The following is a 22,500-nucleotide window of genomic DNA, read 5'->3' on the forward strand; positions in this document are numbered from 1 at the left end:
GAGCGGTAATGAGTGCTGGCATAGGCTGACATATGGCAGTAATTAAATTAAATTAGGAGAAGAAAAGGCTATGGTCACTTGCCAAAAGCGCTATACCTTGAAAGGATTTGCGAATAATAAAAAGCCTCTTATTAAGCTCTGTCACCTGTGGAAATTTGCTTCTCTCTCTCTTTAATTTTCTCTGTCACTCTATACACCATTTCTCTCTCACCCTCTCTCCATTTTTCTCTCTCTTCCACTCTTGATTTGCTTGCTCCTTTCTCTTTCTCTCTATCTCTCTCTCTCTCTCTCTCTCTCTCTCTCTCTCTCTCTCTCTCTCTCTCTCTCAGTAACCAGTCTTTTCATCCTATAATAACCAAATGCCCAGCTAATGGAGGCTCTGCCTCTGTCACCAGTACTAATAACACAGAGCTCTGCACTCTGACAGGACAGAAAATGACCTCTTTATGTCCACCTCCCCAAGCCTCTCGGAAAGTTCCAGTGAACCTCTCCTGTCTTCATTTAATTTCCCCCCCCATTTCATACTTTTTGTCACACTGTTTATTTCTACTGGAGTAAAAGTGTTTCTACCTTTTGTTTATTTGTTATTTATTTATTCGTTTTGATTATAATTATGGTTTCTGGAGCCGTTTCAACTCCCATGGTTTTCACAATGTATTCCATTGCAGTGCTAACAGGTCCATCTTAATGCTTGGTAGTGTGCCTGTGCATAGCTGATAGTTTTTTTTATTTGCTGTATTCATTAGCTTATTTTCCCATTGAAAATGTATGGGCTGAAGTAGTATGCTGAGGGTATAAATGGTGATCGATCCAATGGTCTTGGAGTGGAGGGAAGATGGCCGTCTTCTATCATAAACAAAAAGAAGGCCTACACAGAAAGTTACGTTGACAAGCTAACTTCAGAACTGCTAAGTTAGCCAGTTGATCATATTTTGACTTAAACAAGCCAAAAATGAAATGAGATGAAATCAGATTTATATGTTTGTTGGTTTGTAATCAAGCTGCTCACATTGCAACTAACTTGTAAACCAAATGGACTTACCTCGAGTGGATTTCAATCTCTGCTTTGAACTTGAACCAATGCCTGTTGTGCCAAATGAATGAATGCTCTGTCTCATCTTGTAACAAGCTGTGATAGATGTAAAAGTATAACAATTTAATAGACGCAAAATGATTTTGGCACAGACAGTGTTTTGATCAAGCCTGGGACACGACGACACATCATGTCGACCAAATTTATGTAGCCGGAGCCGCCATATTGGATTTAATCGAAGGCCTTAATGTTTTCAGCAGTCACAAACCTTCTTGAATATTCACCAAATTAGGTACAGATGATCTTCAGACAAAGGCTCCCAAAAGTTTGAAGTTTTCCAAACCATTTGTCTGGATTTCTGTGGCCATGACACCAAACAGGAAGTCAGCCCTTATCTGGGCCAGTCTTTGTTCAATGGACATGAAACTTGCCCTTGTCAATGACATGATGGACAGTTTCCATGGCAACTATGTCCTGCTGGGCTGTTTGGCCCCACATTGCTGTTTGTAGCTATATTAACTTCCAGACTTTGCTCTTCTTGTCTCATGATTGTGTGCTGCCATGAAGAGAGTTTTGGGTGGAAGGGGAATCTCTGTGTGTGTGTGTGTGTGTGTGTGTGTGTGTGTGTGTGTGTGTGTGTGTGTGTACAGTTAGGGTGGAAAGATTGCTGATTCCTTTGCCCTCTTCCAAACATTGAGAGATGCGCAGTAGCTTATTAACTGTCTGCCCAGCCCCTGGTTCATCCGCCTAAAGCCATTTCCTGCTGGTGGACGGCGCTCTCTCAGACCCATTACCGAGCACATTACTGCCCTCTCTCCCTCGCCATTCCCCCTCTTCGCCCGCTCTCATTCCCATCTGCGTGCTGCTCTCATTCCCAGCCCATTCAGATGAGCCTCTGTGCATTCTACCAGCCTGTCGGAGAGATCTTGCTGTGTGGATGGATTTCATATCCCCTCGCTCGCTGTGAAATTGAGTGGCCCTCTGCACAGAAAGGTTTTGCAGGGTCCACAGGGCCTGGCCTGTCATGATGATGTATATGGCCAGCCCTGCCAAGATGCTGGCCACCACCTGCACAACATAACTAGTATTAATGCCTTGTGCTCTTATTAGGGCAATCGATATAGAGAAAACATAATTTCACCATTGCATTGCCTCTGCTCCAAAAATAAATGCAGGTTTAATGTGAGACCGGGTTGTGTGTCGTTCGGGATTGGGTGGTTTAAGTGCCACATGGTCAGACTGTTACTACCAGACTGGCGTTCAGTTCAATGGTAAAGGAAATGGTCAGTCACGGATGACTCAAATTTGGAGTGACTAACTAATACTCATCCGACAGATGGAGAGGGTCATAGTTAACAAGCAGCTGTGTCTGGAGCTGCCTTGCTTGGGGGGAGGGGGAGGTGTGGTGTAGTCAACCTCCAGGAAATGCATTCATTTGCCTTTCTGTCTTTGTGACTGGCATTGTGTGCAGTCTTTCAGGAGCCAAGCACAAAGACCTCGTTGTCATCAGAGAAAAAGAGGGATTTTGTTTTCTGCTTTGTTGTTTTTCTTTGGTCTTAAGCGATGTAGAACTGCTGTAGGGTCCTTCCTGAACAGACAATCCATTTAAATTAGAGGTGCATTCCACTAGGGGGCACCACCAGTGGAGAACACTGTTCTATACAGTCTATAATCAAAAGCAGTTCACATTTTTCCAAGGAACAATAGTTTGAGTTAGGAGAGCCCACCTACCAGAATCAAAAAGAAGACAGCACCTCCGTGTTGAAGCTCGTCCTCAGAAAGGTGTCAGGGTGTGAGGTTCGTTGGGAGGTGCATGGCAACGATTAAGACACACAGTTGGGTGGCTTTAAGGAGACCGTACTGTTCTCTACGTCGGCCTCCGGTTTCCTCCTAACACATAAGAGAGCCGCTGTCTCTTACCTGGCACCTCACCAAGGGCCTGAACAAAAAGGGCAGAAAAGAAAAGAAAGGGAGTGAAAGAGTGTAGAGGGAGAGGAAGAAAGCCAGTGGGTTTCAGCTTTTTCCAACACCATCTGTGCCGCAGACCTTACTGGCCCCAGCCCCACACACCCCCGGCCCCGCCAATCTCACATCCTCACAACAACCTGGCCACCAGGGAAGGTCATAACTGAACGTCACTGACCTGATCCTGAGGTACAGTACAGTACACCCCCCTGAGACAGAGATAGAGAGAGAGAGAGAGAGAGAGACATGCCATGCCTACTGGGGCCTTTTGAACCCCTCTTCCTGAAACAGCCCCCTGTCCTCTCTTGCATTGCTGCACAATGAGGCCAACCTTTCCCGGGTTAATTTTATCTAATTAGTGGTCAATTAAAAACTGAAAATTGCTGAATAGAATCTCTTTGATCAGATCCCCCTGGCGCAGACGGCTTTTCCTTCAGCCCTCTCCACCATCTTGAATTCATTTGGAAGCAGCAGTGTAAACAAGCTAAAATTGGGTCCCCTTTTTTTTTTCTTTTTTTTGGCCTGCTCAGATGGCTGTGGGATCTCTTTTTCTCTCTCTCTTTTTCTCTCTCTCCTTCCTTGCACACACCCTAGCTGGCTCACGCGCTTTCTCTCCGAAAGCTTTTCAATGCTACGCACTGGAGCGGAGGTGGAGAGGGCACTGAGAATGCCGTAAGGGCATACACACACATGTACTTGCACTCCTGCTCTTTCACAAATGATTCAATATTCTTATCTTGTTTTGTTGCCGTTTGCTATTTCTGTTTAACACTACCATTTGATTTAAGCAGTATTTTTTTTTATTTATTTGGATAGGACAGTGATGTATTTTGGACAGGAAGTGAGGAGGAGTAAAGAGGTGTGGAGAGGATCGGGAAACGACAGCAAGCCGGAATCGGTGTCCAAGCGGGCATTGTAACCCGTAAATGGGGGGCTTATTGGCTCGCGCCACAGTACCCCCCTGATTTTAGCAGTATTTTAGGTAGAGTTTTATTGACTCAAAGCATTTTGATTAAACAGAATTAAGTAGGTCTAGAGTACACAGTAAAGTAATGAAACACCTTTTTTAAAGCAGTTTGGATAGACCCACTTTAACAGTGTAGGTCACTGTAGCGCTCAGGATTGTCAGATATGTGGCATTGAGAGACGCTTGTCTGCTGGATCCTCTCACAGCAGCCTGAGTAGTGCCCAGGGTGGATGTCCCAGCTAGGGACAGGTGCTCAGAGTTTTACTTATCTGATTTATTTTTATTTTTATTTATAAATTGTATTCCTATTACCTTGTAACCCACTCTAACCTATAACTCTCCTTGCTGCTATTACACCTGAATTTCCTTACGGTGATTAATAAAGGTTAATCTTATCTTATCTTATCTTATCTGGGTGCTAGAAGCTACATGCCCAAATCACCCCCTGCAAATCAGTGCATGCTTGTACAGGGCTACAATGACTGATCGAACCCAGTGTTGTGGTGGCCGTAGAGGCAGCGATCACACTCCCAACAGCAGGCCCCACGGCTCAGGTGTCAGACTGCTGGGCCTGCGTCTGATTTCTTTTCCTCTCACTTCCCTTGTCACTCATCCCCTCTGAAGATGACATACGCTCATAAACTTGGCTGTGGTGGGCTTGCGTGCCTTGCATCTCACTGGCTCAGAGCTAGAGTGGAGTGGAGTCCACATGTTGCTTGAGGAGAGCAAAGCAGGAACTTCTGTTGACATTAAAGCTTATCAAGCTGTCAACTTCTTTGGCATGGTGCACAAGACAAATACAGCAAAGCTTTACTGATGACCAAACACATATGCACGGCCAAACCTGATATGTAGTGGCATACACACACACACACACACACACACACACGTATGCACAGCCAAACCTGATACGTAGTGGCATACACACACACACACACACACACACACACACGTATGCACAGCCAAACCTGTTATGTAGTGGCATACACACACACACACACACACACACACACACACACACACACACACGTATGCACAGCCAAACCTGATATGTAGTGGCATACACACACACACACACACACACACACACACGTATGCACAGCCAAACCTGATATGTAGTGGCATGATCAAAAGTGAGTTTACAGGTTTAATTAGAGATTTCCCTCTGTATCATTCTGTGTTTTTTTGTGTGTGTGTGTGTGTAAGTATGTTTGAGTGAGTGAGTGTGTTTGGCTCCTCCAGGGCCCAGGGTAGGTCTGTGTTAATGTGTTCACACACAGACTGACAGGGCAAAGCAAACCCTTTGTCTCTGCACTGGCCTTTGCTGCTGAGCGCTCGACACACACACACACACACACACACACACACACACACACACACACACACACACACAGACTCACACTAAGACACTGACACTTCCCACTGATAGCCAGAAAACCCTCTTATCAGCAGGTACTCCCCTGTCCGCCATCTGCCCCTCTCCCTCACCATCCTACCCCCCTCCCTCTTCCTCTTGCTCTCACTCCGGGTCGGTATCTCTTCACATCCTCTCACCATGCACTCGTGTGTGTGTGTGTGTGTGTGGGGGGGGGGGGTGTGGGTGTGGGTGTGGGGGTGGGGGTGGGGGTCGGGGTGGGGGTGGTGGTGTGGGTGTGGATCTCTTCTCATCCTCTCACCATGGACTTGTGTGGATTTACTATCTGTATAGAAGACTGAGTAAAGAAAATGTGTTTTTTTCTGATCCAGTCATTGATCGGAATTGAAAGAGCTCATTGGCTGGAGATGATCAACTCCACTGCCTAGTGTGTGTTTATTCATACTGGTGTACGTATCCAGTTGAGTCCCATCTCTGCATTTGAGTGGACATATGGAGTTTCTGTTTCTCTCTCCATATGAGTCTAAGCCAGCTATGTACTCTTCTCTTGAGGCTTCTGAAGCCAGCACCCTCTAAGTGCTCCGTCCAGAGACTTTTCATCAGAGACTTCAAAATGGATGGAGGCCATAGTTGCCATGGACAGATGAAAGTTTGCTTAAAGTCTGTACTGCTAATGATTCAACAAGACAGCTATTTTGACCATTGAAGAGAAATCTAAATGATTGATGTACAGGCCTGTCTAGCCCAGGTGCATAGATATCCAGACAGTTCCACTGTAATGAACTCTCACAGGGTGGAGCGGGGAAGAGAAGCTTGAGACATAAATGGAGAGAAAAGGATAAAGAGAGGTAGAGGGAGGGAGGAGAGATGTAGCGAGAGGGAGGGAGGAGAGAGGAGGACAGGGATGGATGGAGGGTGCACTGAGGAGGTCTTCCTGCTCATTTTGCGGTCCTCAGGCGCACAGGTCATTTTTTCCTTTCCTCACTAAGGCCCAGTCTTGCCTGTGGTGAAGTTAAACAACACGCAGCCCCTCCAGCTCAACGGCTGGAAAATAGAAGTGTTCTGAGCTCAACCCTCTGCCCTGTACTCCTGCCACCAGCTCTGAGCTCAACCCTCTGCCCTGTATCCCTGCCACCAGCTCTGAGCTCAACCCTCTGCCCTGTATCCCTGCCACCAGCTCTGAGCTCAACCCTCTGCCCTGTACCCCTGCCACCAGCTCTGAGCTCAACCCTCTGCCCTGTATCCCTGCCACCAGCTCTGAGCTCAACCATCTGCCCTGTACCCCTGCCACCAGCTCTGAGCTCAACCCTCTGCCCTGTACCCCTGCCACCAGCTCTGAGCTCAACCCTCTGCCCTGTACCCCTGCCACCAGCTCTGAGCTCAACCCTCTGCCCTGTACCCCTGCCACCAGCTCTGAGCTCAACCCTCTGCCCTGTATCCCTGCCACCAGCTCTGAGCTCAACCCTCTGCCCTGTACCCCTGCCACCAGCTCTGAGCTCAACCCTCTGCCCTGTACCCCTGCCACCAGCTCTGAGCTCAACCCTCTGCCCTGTACCCCTGCCACCAGCTCTGAGCTGGACCATCTGTGGATGGATGGCTGGATGGCGAGGGAGTGGTACCCTGTGGCCATTGTGGGTTGTGTGTAACTCTGCACGCCATGGTTCCTCCATCTTAATATCAGAGGACGGTGACCATGTACCTCCTGCTGTCTCTTGTCATTCCTGATGGGTCAGCCTGAAGCATTCCATATATAAATGCCCTGTGTTCTGGTGCCCGATGTTGCATTAGCATCTGGTTTTGAAAACATGTGGGGCACTTCATCTACGTGCCACACATTCCAGGCCTTGCCCCTTGCTGCGCCCACTCTCTTCCTGCTCGGGCAGGGCACATACTCACGCTTTAGAGGAGCCTTCCATCCTGTGGTGAAGCTGAAGGGGAGAGGGACCCAGACACTGGTCCACACTTAACACATGCATACAGTCGTTTTCTACACACACACACACACACACACACACTCACGCCCACATTGATGTGGCATGTGTCCTGGCTGCTCTAACATCTGCCCTCCAACCCCCATGCTACCCCCCCGCCCCCGCCCCCCCCCTCCCCCCCCGCTTGTGGAGGTCTGGCTGTGAGCGTGCTGGGGGGGAGCACCCCCTCACCCCCTCAGTCACAGGTGCACTCTGCAGAGGCGTGCACTTGTCTTCGCATGGTGCGCCCTAATCAAGCAACAGGAAGCCAGGCCTCCTCAGGGAGTCTGAGCGCAAGTGTGTGTGTGTGTCTGTGTGTGTGTGTGTGTGTGTGTGTGTGAATGAGCGTGCTTTGGCATGTGTATTTCTCCTCTCTGATTCTTGCTGTGGCTCATGTGGAATCAATTACCATTTGATGGTAATGGTAGGCTCGAGGCTCTGTGTGTGTGTGTGTGTGTGTGTGTGTGTGTGTGTGTGTGAGAGAGGGAGAGAAGAAGAGAGAGGGAGGGAGGGAGAGAGAGAGGGGGGAAGCGGGAGAGAGTTTTTATGATTGTATTTGTTTGTGTACAGTTGGTTAGCATGTATGTGCTGTTGTGTGCATGTGTGTATGCCCTGTGAGGACTGTAACAGAGAGAATGTGTGGGCAGTCTTGTTTGTTTATGTGTGTGTGTGTGAGTGTGAGTGTGTGTGTGTGTGTGTGTGTGTGTGTGTGTGTGTGTGTTGATGATAATGGCAGCCGCAGGCCTGTGGCATGTGTGTCCTTTGAGAAAGCTGTGGAAGCCAGGCTGCATCTGGAGCGCATTACTGCGATTGCAGGTTGATAGAATAAAGTCCAGGGAGAGAGAGGTGGAGAGGTGGGTGGGATTTCCTTCCGGATTGCTCTTTTTTCTCCAGGCCCGTCTCTGAATCTCCTTTCTATTCTTTTCCTCTCTTTTCTTTCGCACTAACTTTCTCTCTGACTCTTCTCTTCACTCTTTCACTGTCTGTCCCTCTGTCTTTCACTTTCCCTACCCTTCTCTCTCTCTCTCTCTCTCTCTCTCTCTCTCTCTCTGTCCCATCTGTTGTGTGTAAGTTCAGAAATGTTGTGTGCTCGTTTTTGGAATGGCTCAATACATCAGTGGGCCTGCCTCCCTTCAGTCAGCACCCAGCATGTGTTGAGCATTAGAGCTCAAATGAACCTTCAGAGCGTCCGCTGCACCCCACGCCCCACTCCAAACAATGCAGTGCGCGAGCGAAAGAGCGTAATGAGCTTCCTGTCGGAAGAGTGCGTGTGGCATGGGGGCAAGAGGCTGTCTTCAGGCTCAAACAAGATGAGAGGGGGTTGCAGCCCGTACATATGCCATACAATTGGGCAGAGTTTTATTCTACTTAATTACTTTACTTCTGTTTGTGGTTATTAGCTGTTCATACTAAGAGATGTGTGTATGGTTATTGTGTGTGTTTGTAGGGGTGTGGGTGTGTTTACATTACTGCACGTGTGTGTATTTACTTTGGGATATTTCTGACTTGGGCTGTCGGGGGCACGGCTGTGATGTTGGGCGTGTGTGTGTGTATGTGTGTGTTTGAGCGAGAGAGAGCGTGTGTGTGTGTGTGTGTGAGAGAGAGCACTCAGTTGGAGGCTTGGCCAGTGGTTTTGTCCTGCCTCGGTCCAGAGGGCCCAATCTGGAATGGGTTAGAGAGGCTGGGGCCCCAGCACAGGTGCAGAGGGAGGGAGAAGAGAGGGAGGGAGGGAGGGAGGAGGGAGGGAGGAGGAGGGGTCGAAGAGACGGAAAGAAGGGGGGAGGCAGGGGTTTCGTGACTGCTTCTTTCTCGCACGCATTCCAACACATCTGGGTCTGATCAAGGGCAGTAAACAGACATTCCCTCTGTCCCTCACACACACTCACACACACACACACGTTGTCATTCCCCTTCAAGTACACACTCACTTTATATATCTTCACAAACTTTTCCTCTCCTGCTTATAATCTGTCTTGGTCTCTGTGCTCTCTTTAATGTGTGTGTGTGTGTGTTTGTGTGTGTGTGGGGGGGGGTTTCTTCTACATACTATACAGTTGTTGGCATGCCATTTTCATGTGAATGTCGTTACTTGTCTTTTAAAGGCAGGATGAGATGTGTTGGTTTTGTGTGTGTATGGGAGGCAAACTCTTTAGAACTCTCCCCGAGAGCCTTGTGCTTATTAAAGGGTCAGTAGGCCAGGCCAAACCCCCACGATCCCTACATCAGAATGGCACCATCGTCATGGCAACATCTGCCCCACCATGCCTTGCCATGTGTGGGTATGAGTTGTTAGGGCAGGTCTTGGTGTAGTTGACCAACTACCAGGGCCCATTTCATACAGGACGGAGACGGAGACAAGGGTTTGATGGGGACAAGCAGATGTTCTGCATACTCTCTCTCTCTCTCTCTCTCTCTCTCTCTCTCTCTCTCTCTCTCTCTCTCTCTCCCCTGTATCTTTGTCTGTCTTTCTCTCAAATGCTCAGTTTGAGTTCTTCCCACATGCACAGTTCTAAGCATATAAAGGAGCCAACAACAGGCAACAAGACGACATGCCCAAAAGCACACCTCATAAATCCTACACACGACATGAGAGGAAAGTAAAGCAAAGCGTCTTTGGCTTTGTACTGAAGGTATTTTCTCTTCATGTGCACGAGGCGCTTTGTTGTGTGCGTGCAGCCTTTGGCAGATATATGTGGTGGCGTTCAGATGACTGCCTGTGTGTGTGTGTGTGTGTGTGTGTGTCTGTGTGTGTGTGTGTGTGTGTGTGTGTGTGCGCGCTGACTTCATCTGTCCTGATGTTCTCCTCTGAATCATCTAATGGCGCACATGGGTGGCTCATGGAGGCAAACTGACTTCCTGCACACAAGCAAGTACAAGATGTCCTGGATAGGGATGCAGTGAGTGCCCTGTAGGGTGTGTTTGCACCCTCCTCCAGTCCCATCTGGTGCATGCAGGTAGTCTGGCTCTGCCCTGCCCTGCCCTGCCCTGCCCTGCCCTGGCCTGCCCTGAGAGGGACAGGTGCACGCCTCAGACTGTGGGAAACATGGAAATAGGGCTCTCACTAACGCTGGTCTGGAGAGAGGGGGAGAAACACACATACTTTCCTGCCGGTCTTTTCAGTTGTGTGTGTGTGTGTGTGTGTGTGTCTGTGTGTGTGTGTGTGTGTGTGTGTGTGTGTGTGTGTGTGTGTGTGTGTGTGTAAGTTCTTTGATACTAGAGGGACTTGTAAACCATATGTCTGTGGAGCGCATCTGTCCCAAATTAAGTTTGTCCTCATATTTTTTCAGCTATTGGCTGTGCTTTATGTTTGTGTTCATCTGTTGGTGTGTGTGTCAGAGACAGTGTAGGTTTGTGTGTGTGTGTGTGTGTGTGTGTGTGTGTGTATATAAGAGGGTCTTCATCAGTGGGGAGCACATGTGGGTCAATCAACATCCTCATAAACATGGTTTTATGATCAGGCTAGAGAGTCTTTCTCTTCCCCCCACTGCATGAGTCTGGAGTGGGCAGGGCGGATGAGATGAGAGGCCTCCCCCCACCACGGCCTGATGGCTTTACCAGACACCGCGGCCATTTGGCCTGAGCAAGGTGCTTCATGGGAAACGCAAGCTCCCCTGCTGTGCTTCCTAGTCCCAAGGAAACTGCCCCTATCCCACAATAGTTGGCCAGATGCTCTCACTGAGTGATTCTTGGCTTTAAGAAGTGGCTTCCTGCTATGACAGAGTGGCAGTCCAGCAGCAACAGGAAAAGGCTTGACTTGAGGGTCGCAGAAAGATTGTTTTGTTCAGGGCAATTCAGGTTCTCTGGGCTGACAACTATATCCATCCATCTTTCCATCCATTCATTTCCTTCAGCAGTCTGTCTGCAGTGTGATGCATGCTCATTAAACAGCTGCCCCTGTCGTGATGGACTCTCCTAGGCCGGAGAGCGAGCATGCTTCCTGTGCTTCTGTGACAGAATTCCCAGTCTCCCAGTCGGACTTAGCTGGGAGGAGAGAGCTGGCCAGATTGGCTGGGAAAGCCGATTTCCAGAAGCCTGCTAGAGCGATCATGTTTCTGGGTGGATTTCCTTCCTGCCTCTCACATTCCACAAAGCCTGCTGCGCATTGCCTGCTATGTGCCGCCTCGAATAAATGCGTTCTGATTTATTTACCGATTCCCAGCCATAGCACAGGCCAATCTGGAGCAGTAAATCTAACGTGGGAAATCAGATGAATTATTTGGGGTTAGATATTACCAGGGGAATTAGCTGTGTGTTTTGGGGGGTTGGTTTGAGATGGGGAGGGGTGTATAAGCATGTGTGTGTACATGCACATTTGTGTGACCATACGTTGTGTGTGTGTGTTTCAGGTGTACGCCCCGTCGGCGAGCACGGCGGACTACAACCGCGACTCACCAGGGTACCCGTCCTCTAAACCCCCCACCGGATCCTTCCCCAGCTCGTTCTTCATGCCAGGTAACTCACACATGGACAAATAAGCACATGCCAATCTAACACACACACACTCCTATGAACACACACACACACACACACTGATATGAACACACACACACACACACACACACACACTGATATGAACACACACACACACACACACACACACACACACACACACACACACACACACACACACATTGATATGAACACACGCAAACACACACACACACACACAACCACACACACACACAAACTGATATGAACACACACACACGCAAACACACACACACACACACAACCACACACACACACACACACTGATATGAACACACACACACACACTGATATGAACACACACACACACACACACAAACTGATATGAACACTCACACACACAAAACTCATATGAACACACACACACACCCACACACACAAACTCATACGAACACACACACACACACACACACACAAACTCATATGAACACACACACACACCCACACACACACACAAACTCATATGAACACACACACACACAAACTCATATGAACACACAGGCCTTGGGATGGGATTATGCAACCATCCCTAAACCCCGGAGTGCTCATGCTGTACATCATAACACTGTAATTCCTTGTTTCACGCATTATTGCTTTCCAACCGCAGCCATTATCCCAAGTCTAACCCCAGCCAGCAGAAGTGACCCTATTGGCATTAAGAACTAAGATTAAGGTTTACTGCCTCTGCTGAGAACTTAAGGAGCAGGTTTCTGAAGTCAGTAATAGCAGTAAATAATTGAATAATACTCCTGCTTATTGCCTCTGATGCTGTGCTTAACTACCACTGAGAGGTGGATTGAGACTCCTTCTCAGTCATGTACATGTAGATGCTTCTAGAATCAGAGCTCCAGCCAGATAGCCAATAGGATTGGATCATGGAGGGATTCAGCTGCAGAGTCACTAATCCCTGCTCTAATGACAATGCATCAGCTTTCACTAGAATTGAGGCCATGAGTCTGTGTGTGTGTGTGTGTGTGTGTGTGTGTGTGTGTGTGTGTGTGTGTGTGTGTGTGTGTGTGTTTGAGAGAGTGTGAGTGTGTGTGTTTTTGAGAGAGTGTGTTTGTGTGTGTGTGTGTCTGTGTGTGTTTTTGAGAGAGAGAGTGTGTGTGTGTGTTTGAGTGTTTGTGTCATGGCCATGCTTTGGACTGTGTCAAGCTCTCAGTGACTTGGTTATTGTGTCTAGACTGTGTCTAGACAGTCAGAAACCAAAATGTGCCACATTTGCCTCTGCCATTGTAGTTGACAGATTACATCAACTTTTTGAATATTATGGGACCAGAAGAACCTATTTCTGTGACCCAACCTCATGAAAAAGTCATGATTATATGTGGCCTGTGTTACTTGACTGAACGTTGTTTCTGTGTGTGTGTGTGTGTGTGTGTGTGTGTGTGTGTGTGTGTGTGTGTGTGTGTGTGTAGACGGCCATCACAGCACTGACCCATGGAGCTCCTCCAGTGGCATGAACCAGTCCGGCTACAGCGGCATGCTGGGAAACTCTTCGCACAGCTCCCAGGGCAGCAGCTACTGCGGTCTGCACCCACACGACAGGCTGGTCAGTAGAACCTTCATCTTTATCTTCGTCTGTAATCTCCCTCATCTTCCTGTCCTGTCCTGTCCTTGCTTCCTTTTGTGTTCATTGGTTGCTTCTCTTATGTTTTGAACAGTCCTGTGAAATGTAAAATGTGCATATTGTTGAGAGGTTTGTGTGTAATAAGGCTGTGCTCCATGACTTCCACCCACAGAGCTACCCATCCCACTCCTCGGCTGCCGACATCAACTCCAGTCTTCCTCCCATGTCCAGTTTCCACCGCAGCGGTGGCACCAGTCACTACAGCACGGCCTCCTGCTCCGCCACCACAAACGGCACAGAAAGCGGCATGCGTGAGTCTCACCTTCAGTTCAGCCCCACACCACGTGGTCCTCGGCTCAACTCTGTGTGTGTGTGTGTAGGGCAACAACTTACGATTATTTTGGTAATCGATTAATCTATCAACCTTTTTTTCGATTAATCGACTAATCTAACGATTATTTCCATAAATTTAAAAAATGATTAAAAATGTTGGAATTTGAATTTCAAATGTATTTGAGTAACAAGTTAATACAAATGTTATCATCATAATAAATATATTAAATAGTAATACAAATTAAGAGTGCAAATATGCTTTTAAAAGTAAAGAGAAAGTCCAAATAAAGTTTTAAAAGTAAAGAGAAAGTCCAAATAAAGTTTTAAAAGGAACTCAAAATAGCAATCAAGCCTCTGCAAGTGCAAAATAACTGAGCTGCAGGTGACATTCAAATTCAACATATGAAAAAAAAAAATCCACAATCTTTTGTTTGAAGATTGCTAAGTGGAGGAGTTTAACTATTCAGAACAAACGAAAATACAGGCTACTCTGATAATTCCCTGATTTACCACATTGCACTTAACATAACTGAAATAGCGTTAGCAAGCATTCTCCATGAGAAGTTCTGTTTTCAAACATGTAAGAGTAAACCTTACAATAAGTTATAGATATATGTCTATGATAATTGCTGCTAGACGCTTACTGTTCTTATGCTCCCACAGCCCATTCTCTTTGAAATACTGAAGTAGTACTTCTTAAACTACTAATAATTGACCATCATTGAGAAAAATAACAACTTTTCTGTTAGCCATATCTGATATGCAGCAGCTCCTAAACCAAGCTTTGTTTATTGTTTCCATGGTAACATGAGCCATCTCAGAATAATTCGGTTTTCGCAGCTATTTCGCACTTCCTATATGCAATTCCGAATGAAAAGTACCGGTAGCTCTGTTAGTGTCTGCAATATTATATGACGCGTCGACGATACAAATCCGCGTCGACCATTTTTCACAATCGACATCGTCGACTAATCGTTGCAGCTCTGTGTGTGTGTGTGTGTGTTTGTGTGTGTGTGTGCAGCTTCCCCTGCAGAGACAGGCCATAGAGGAGCAGAAGTCCATTCCACATCAGTCTGTGGTACATGCTGCCATCCAAGCTCTCGGGATGTGTCATCTGTCTCCTGGGCCTCCTCAAGAGGACCCAAGTCTTTAGAGAGAGAGGGAGCATAATTAGAGCTTCAGCATGCTGCCTGAGGAGGCTCTGTCTGTCTTAAGGAATAGAGAGCGAGGTTCATTTATGTGCGTCTTGTATGAGGAGTGTCTCATTCAGCGGAGGGTGCTGTGGAGATGGGCAGAGAGAGATATGGAAGAGAGCGAGAGAGATAGAGAGAGATATGGGCGATAGAGAGAGAGATAGAGAGAGATATGGAAGAGAGATAGAGAGAGATATGGAAGAGAGAGAGAGAGAGAGATAGAGAGAGATATGGGCGATAGAGAGCCCAGTAATTACCGCAGGAGCGAATGCCTGCAGAGCCTGCCCTTCCCCCTGATCATTACCGCGGCCCTCGCCCCTCCTCTTGTCTCCAGGTAGCTGATAAAGCGAAGGATAAGATGGTGTGATTAGAGAAGTGGGAGGAGAGGAGAGGAGAGAGCAGGAGCCAGGCCCGAGCCATGCCAATCCTGCCGTGCTCATGTTCTGCTTTGATTCCGCACAGTGTCTCCCGGAGCAGCGGGGCCTGGAATGTGGGCTTGTTGTCTTTTTCTGCTCTGCCCTGCTCTGCTCTGCCCTGCCCTGCCCTGCCGCCACAGACAGACCTCCATATGTTCCCGGCCCTTAGAATTCCACCAAAAAAAAAGGAATACAACAATAAGAAACAGATTGAGCGCTTGTTTCTTTTCTCTGCATTCCCGTGTTATTTGAGCGGAGAAACATAAACATTACAGCATGAAACAAATAAGAAACACGAGGCCTTCGTCGCACATGTCCCTCAGCCACACACACACACACACACACACACACACACACATACTGTGCACACACACACAAACACACACACACGTCCCTCAGCTTCACACACACACAAACTCACACACACACACACACACACACACACACACACACACACACACACACACACACACACACACACACACACACACACACACACACACACACACACACACACACAGAGGGGGATGGAGGGGGCCAACTGGCTTTGCCAAAATCAGCTGTCAGTCAGTCATGTTAAAACAGTGCAGATCTGAGATCAGTGCAGGATCACAGCAAAAGATTCCCCTTTGAAGGCGTACCCAAAGCCAGCCCCTCTGTAGTGCTAAGCTGGCCTTTATTGAAAGTGATTGTGGCTGGGAGCACACATGCTGCCAGTTAGCCCAGTCTGATGCGCAGGGCAGGGCAGGGCAGGGCAGGGCTGGGTGCAGTAAGAACCAGAGACATTACATATATGTATATATATATATATTTATATCTAATATTGGGAAGCGTATTCTCCTCAGAGTAGCATAGTGTTGTTTAGGTGCCTGGGACGCTTGAGATGCTGGCGCTGTGGAGATGAGTGGGCATGGCGCTGTGGGAATGCCAGAGGAGGGGAGTGGGAGAGGGTCGTGGCAGCTGGGAGACGGACGGCGTGAGCAGCGACGGCTCTTTGGCCTGGAGAGGGGAGAGGGGTCCGAGCAGGGATGGATGCCCTGTGGAGCGAGGCAGAGCTAACTTGCCTGTGAAAGCGTAAACGCTCCATCTGGGAGGCCCAGCCAGTGGAGCAGAGGCTGTCAGGAGAGATTGGCAAGGAGCGTGTCAGGAAAGAGGGACACACACACACACACACACACACACACACACACACACACACACACACAATACACAGCAAATTGACAGCATGCTCACACACAGTCAAGAGACACACACGAATGCACTCAGGGTATATGCTCACATTGAAGACATTTGACCACAAATGAACTAGCAAGAAGTTTTCCACTGCGTGTATAACACCATGGACATAAACGCATACACACACAGACGCACACACACACACACACACACACACACACACACACACACACACACACACACACACACACACACACACACACACACACACACACACACACACAAACACACACACACAAACACACACAGTCACTTTCACATGCACACATAATGGAGGATAAACCTCTTGAAGAATCAGGCTCAGATCTCCTCTCGCTGTGGCTGTAACGGTCTATTATTGACTGTTATTTGGACTGTTGGTAGGAATGCGACAAATGGGACAAGTTTTAATTTGTTTTACAAATGTTAGAATTCCGGTCTGTTGAGTGAGCATGGAGAATGATGGGTGAGTCTAAGTTTGTGTTGGCAAGTGAAAGAGGAACTGAATGTGTGTTTGTGTTCTTGTGTGTGTTGATCTCAGTGTGAGATAAACGTAGGCGGTCCTCTTTGGGACTCAGCTCTGTCCTCTTGTGAGTGCGAGTGTGTGTGCGTGCGTGCGTGTGCGCGCGCGCGTGTGTGTGTGTGTTTCTGCGTGTGTGTGTGTGTGTGTGTGTGTGTGTGTCCTTCCTCTCGTGGGTCAGGCTCACACTAGCGGGAGCATGAATAATGTGCTTGGAGGCGAGCTATGTGACAGCTGGAGACGTGGCGCACTGAGGTGGGGGAGGGGATTAGAAGGATGCAGGAGAGGAGAGAGGAGGGGGGTTAAGTGAAAGAGTGTCCTTGTCAACGCTGTGGCCTCTCCCTCTGTGTTGCAGCTAACCGGGCGTCGAGTGGGGCCCCCAGCAGCTCCCAGACGGGTGACGCCCTTGGAAAGGCCCTGGCTTCGGTGAGTAGGCCCTAACAAGGCCCAAGACACTTCACCCACACACATACACAGGCCCTTACACTCTCTCTCTCTCTCTCTCTCTCTCTCTCTCTCTCTCTCTCTCTCTCTCTCTCTCTCTCTCTCTCTCTCTCTCTCACACACACACACACACACATGCACAGGCCCTTTCTCTCTCTCACACACACACACACATGCACAGGCCATTTCTTTCTCTCTCTCTCACACACACACACCCATAATCAAATGGGAGAAGAGAATGTATTGTTATCTGTAAATGACATAAAGGCTCTAACAGCAGTGGCATGCCAAGCCATCACGTCCATTTGGATCTTGGCTACTTGTACATGTTTGTCTGTACATCATCATAAGCCCTGTATGGTGTGGGTTTGCCTTAAGGATCAGCGTCTACCTCTCATGTCTATACTCAGCATTGCACTTCCACTCTTCTCCATAGTCTGTTATTTCCCCTCTTTATATTTAGCATGTTTATTCACGCTCATTTCTAGCTAGTTAGTATTACTCAAGAGTATGCGATGATAAGCGCTTTAATTGAGCAGTGATTAAATGTGTTTTCTGCAAAGCAAGGTTAAAGTCCTTAGCAGAATAATTAGCTTGGAGCTGAAGATGGTGAGAATCCTGCTAAAGGGAAGATTCTGTGATGATGGGTCCTGTTTATGTCAGCAGTACAGAGGGAAAGCAGGATGCACAGCGTGTACACACACACACACACACACAGCAGTCACACTCAGTCACACTCTCACACACACATTCCCTTGCTATTTCCTTGCTGATTTGTCTTTGGGGGGAGGAGTGATGTGTGCTCACCATGTTTGGCTACTCTTCTTGTTTCAGATTTACTCCCCGGATCACACAAACAACAGTTTTTCATCCAATCCCTCCACTCCAGTAGGCTCTCCGCCCTCCCTCACAGGTACCCCCCCTACACACACACACACACACACACACACACACACACACACACACACACACACACACACACACACACACACACACCTAGGGAAGGCATACAAGTACATTTAATGAATTGTAGTTGAGGAGGCAGGTTGTGTCTGACATCAGGAGGGAGAAGAGGCCGATTCTCTGAGCAGCACACGTAAAGAAGTGTTTGTGATCGCAGTCATGTTCTGTGTTTAATGCATAGATGAGCAATACAACAAAACAGCCTTACAAGAAAGTAAGATAAACAGTCCAGAAGATGATAAAAAGGGAGACAATGCAGACAAGAGATTGTTGAAGATGCAGGCCCCAAAAGCCCTTTACAACATGGCTGACAGCCATCGCTTTCCACTCCTCAGGTTGTACACCATGGTTGATGGTTGTATGTGGTTCTAGGCCACAGACACCTACTCCCCACATCATCTACTCCATCAGTGAGACTCATCTGTCAGCTGATGGATCTTAACAACAAGCACACACATGCGTAATTTTACATCATATGCATGATTTACACACACGTCACCTTAGTGGCAGTGCCCATTTAATAAACACATGTGCACACACACACACACACACAAATACACACACACACCCATAATACCCTCCCTTTGTAAGCTCTGCTTTGTTTTCTCATGCATTGCCGTTCCAAGCAGAGTGGTGGCCCATATACTCTGCCTCCTCACAGTGAAAAAACAACTAACTCGTAATCAGCATGTAAAATTCAGTGCTAATTGTCTGAGCCACACCGCATTTGATATTTCCCTGTGTGTTGACTGATAGTCTTAATTACAAACGCTCTTCAACAACTCATTTCAAAAGCAGCGCTGCCAATGCTGCTCCCGTTCCCTGCGGAAATGGCGGCCCGTAATTGCCATTTATTAAAGTATTAAAGTTATTAGAGTCTGCAAATGAAAACAGTGCTTACTTAGCAGACCACCATGAACTAATATTTAAACTTTAAAGTTTATTTAGAAGTACAATTTCATTTCAGACCCAAATGTTTTGTCAGGTAAGGAGCAACACGTCAAGTTTATTTGCACATGATAGTGGAAGTAATCACACGCTAATTGTCAAAAGGGGAAGTGAGTCTTAATAAACGGCTTGGAGGGGAGAGAAACACACGTTGACATAAGAGAGGACAAGAACAACAACATAATACCATCTAATTAGCATGATGAAGGAATGGGTTGGACGAGGAACCGCAGAGGTCAATCCCTTTCTCTCTCTCCCCCTCACACACACACACACACACACCCGCTCCCATGAACTTCCCTGCTAATTACCTGGGTGGTGGGCGTCCTTTGAGCGGGCCCTGGGCTCACACGCTGCTTCAGACGCCCACAATAGAGAGGGGAAGAGGTGGGCCCATCTCCATAACACAACCCCACGCCTCCCTGGCCCTGTCACTTTACCTGCGTCTCCCTGCTCCACTCACACCTCCTCCCCGCTCCCCGCTCCACTCAGCCCTCAGGGAAGGCATAAAGAGAGGAGGAGTGGGAGTGGGAGAAGAAAGGGATTTGACAGAGAGCCAGTGAAAGGAGTGGGCCTGGTGTGAGCGGCCTGCTCCCAGGGCCTTTAACACAGCAACCCCTCCCCCTCCTCCTCCTCCTCCTCCTCCTCCTCCTCCTCCTGCTCCTCCTCCTCCCAAGGCTCAGTCACATATGCCCCGCTACAGGATTAACTGACTAAGTGACAGGAATGACATACGCTTTTCGGGACCTTGTGAATGTGTCAGAGCGCACACACACATACATACTCACACACACATACATGCTCACACACACATAAACACACTAACACAATGTGAGCATAGTCGGATGGCCAAATGCACGGCTTCCTCATTGTCTTGACACGCCATTGGGGGTACCTCAACAATCTATGGATGTATGGCTCCAGACACACACCTCGGTCATTATTTACCCCTTGGATTCAAATGCACCTCCTTAGTAGGGAGCAGCACAGTTCTCTTTCATCTTAACTCTCTCACTACTTCCCTCTTTCTCTCTCTCTCTTTTGCACACTGTATTTCTTATTCCCTTGTTCTCTATCTTCTTCTCACTGTCACACACTCCCGTTTAGCCCTGTTGAAAGGGGCTACTTTCATCAGGCTGTGTGTAAATCTGATGATCCAGCGGTAGGCATACACTCTGGCCGGTGTCTGAGCAGCTCTTTATCCAGCTGTCACAAGGCATTAGAGGCCAGCGCCGGTGACACAGGGGCGGGAGGAGGCAGGGGGCTAAGGAGGTGAAGGCAGGACATGTAGGACAGGGGGAGGCAGTAGACTCACACACACACCACAACACGCTGGTTAACAGACTTTTAAATGGGAATAATACTGTGATTGTGGTCATAATGAAGGAGTGATGAAGTGTTGCATGCTGTTGGTGTCGGTTCCCTGACTCATCTCTCCTCTCTCCTCTCTCCTCTCTCCTCTTCCCTCTCCCCTCTCCTCCTCTCCTCTCTCTCTTCCTTTTCTCTCTCCTCTCTCCTCTCTTTTCTCTCCTCTCCCCTCTCCCCTCCTCTCCTCTCTCCTCTCTTCTCTCTCCTCTCCCCTCTCTCCTCTCTCCTCTCTCCTCTCTCCTCCTCTCCTCTCTCCTCTCCCCTCTCTCCTCCTTTCCTCTTTCCTCTCTCCTCCAGCCCCCAGCTCAGCAGTCTGGTCCAGGAATGGAGGACAGGGCCCATCTTCTCCCAGCTATGAGGCTCCACTGCACTCTCTGGTAAGCCTCACACACACACACACACACACATATATGGGCCATTCTACCGAATTTGTGTAATATGCAGTCCCTCAACAATAAAAACTATTTACAAAACAATAAGGTATTTAGGCATAGATATTTACTAAGAAAATGTTATGGTCTATATAAACCCAATGCATTAAATGAGAAAGTGATAAGCTAAATATATACAAAATCATCATTTATAGGGTACTTTCTATTGGGAAGTAGCTGTCCCCAACCCTGACATCTAAATTCCAATGCCTGTAAATAACACTTTTCAATTTTTTTAGATTTTTTTCAATGATTTAATTTCAAAGATCTTTATGATTGGGTTGAAACTGAACTTGGAATATTTAGATTTATTGTGGGTTTAATTTTTAAATCAATTAACTATACTCAAAAAATCATGTCCCTAGTTTTCATGTCACTACCGAAACACAAGAGTTTTACGCCATTGGCTGAGCCTGTGTTTTAGCCACGACCCTGCATTTTTGACCATGCAGTGACACGGCATCCCTGTCCCTCATGGTTGAATGGTAAGTAGCTAGATCCCATAGTTTTTAAATAAATGTGTTCCAAAGTCTGAAAATCGACGTGTAACCTTAAGAATTGTCACTACCGAAACCCATGTTTTCTTCAATTAAGTACACCTTTTGGGGTTATATGCAAAATCTTATGTTTGTATGTGTGTACACCTCTTCAAAGATTTGTTTGCAAGCCGTGTGCTTACTAGAATTCTTTATTTATGCTTAAAGTTAGCTAGAATTGTCACTACCGAAACAGTCACTACCGAACCATATGCTAGTGACCAGATGATTTCGGTAGTGACAAAATGAAATGGTAATTTTTAAATAAATGCGTTGTGTGGACTAAAGGGCGGCCCAGAGCACCTTTTGGAAGATTTTGGGAGAGAAATGAACATCCATCCAACAGTGCAGTCACTACCAAAACAGATCAAATTGAACTTGAAAATTTGGTAAAAATTTCATTTTGGCTTAATCATTTTAATTGTGAAAACCTTCAAGAAATATTTGTAAAAATACTCTTCAGAGAAGGGAAGGAAACACAATCTGAACAGGTCAATAATAATACTTTTTTACTATAGTAAATGTGATGTTTCGGTAGTGACAATTTTTGGAAGAGGAAAAACATTTTAACACATTCTGAAAATACAATATAAAAATTGACTGTTCTTTTACTAGATATGTGTACTTTAGATATGGTACAATATACATACGGACAAAGTTTTGGGAATAAAACATAAAAAAATTCAAAATATTTCCGACGTGACTTTGCACCAATTCGGTAGAATGGCCCATATACAGTATAAGCTTACAGGAGTACCAGTGTAC

The 22,500-nt window shown here is 47.3% G+C and overlaps 1 protein-coding gene across 8 annotated transcripts in view; it reads left to right on the forward strand.

Annotated features, from left to right (window-relative positions):
* tcf4 (transcription factor 4) overlaps positions 1–22,500 on the forward strand; it is a gene marked incomplete at its 3' end in the record, with an annotated part of 158,036 nt that overhangs the window by 113,931 nt on the left and 21,605 nt on the right. For all 8 annotated transcript variants that reach the window (XM_080847854.1, XM_080847853.1, XM_080847851.1 and 5 more), the window contains 6 exons: positions 11,657–11,762; positions 13,217–13,350; positions 13,541–13,679; positions 17,401–17,471; positions 18,324–18,402; positions 21,066–21,145. In XM_080847854.1, coding sequence (XP_080703980.1) covers positions 11,657–11,762; positions 13,217–13,350; positions 13,541–13,679; positions 17,401–17,471; positions 18,324–18,402; positions 21,066–21,145 — 609 coding nt within the window. The remainder of the gene's footprint in view (positions 1–11,656; positions 11,763–13,216; positions 13,351–13,540; positions 13,680–17,400; positions 17,472–18,323; positions 18,403–21,065; positions 21,146–22,500) is intronic.

The sequence above is a fragment of the Sprattus sprattus genome, assembly GCF_963457725.1.
Source record: "Sprattus sprattus genome assembly, chromosome: 11".
Lineage (NCBI taxonomy): Eukaryota > Metazoa > Chordata > Actinopteri > Clupeiformes > Clupeidae > Sprattus > Sprattus sprattus.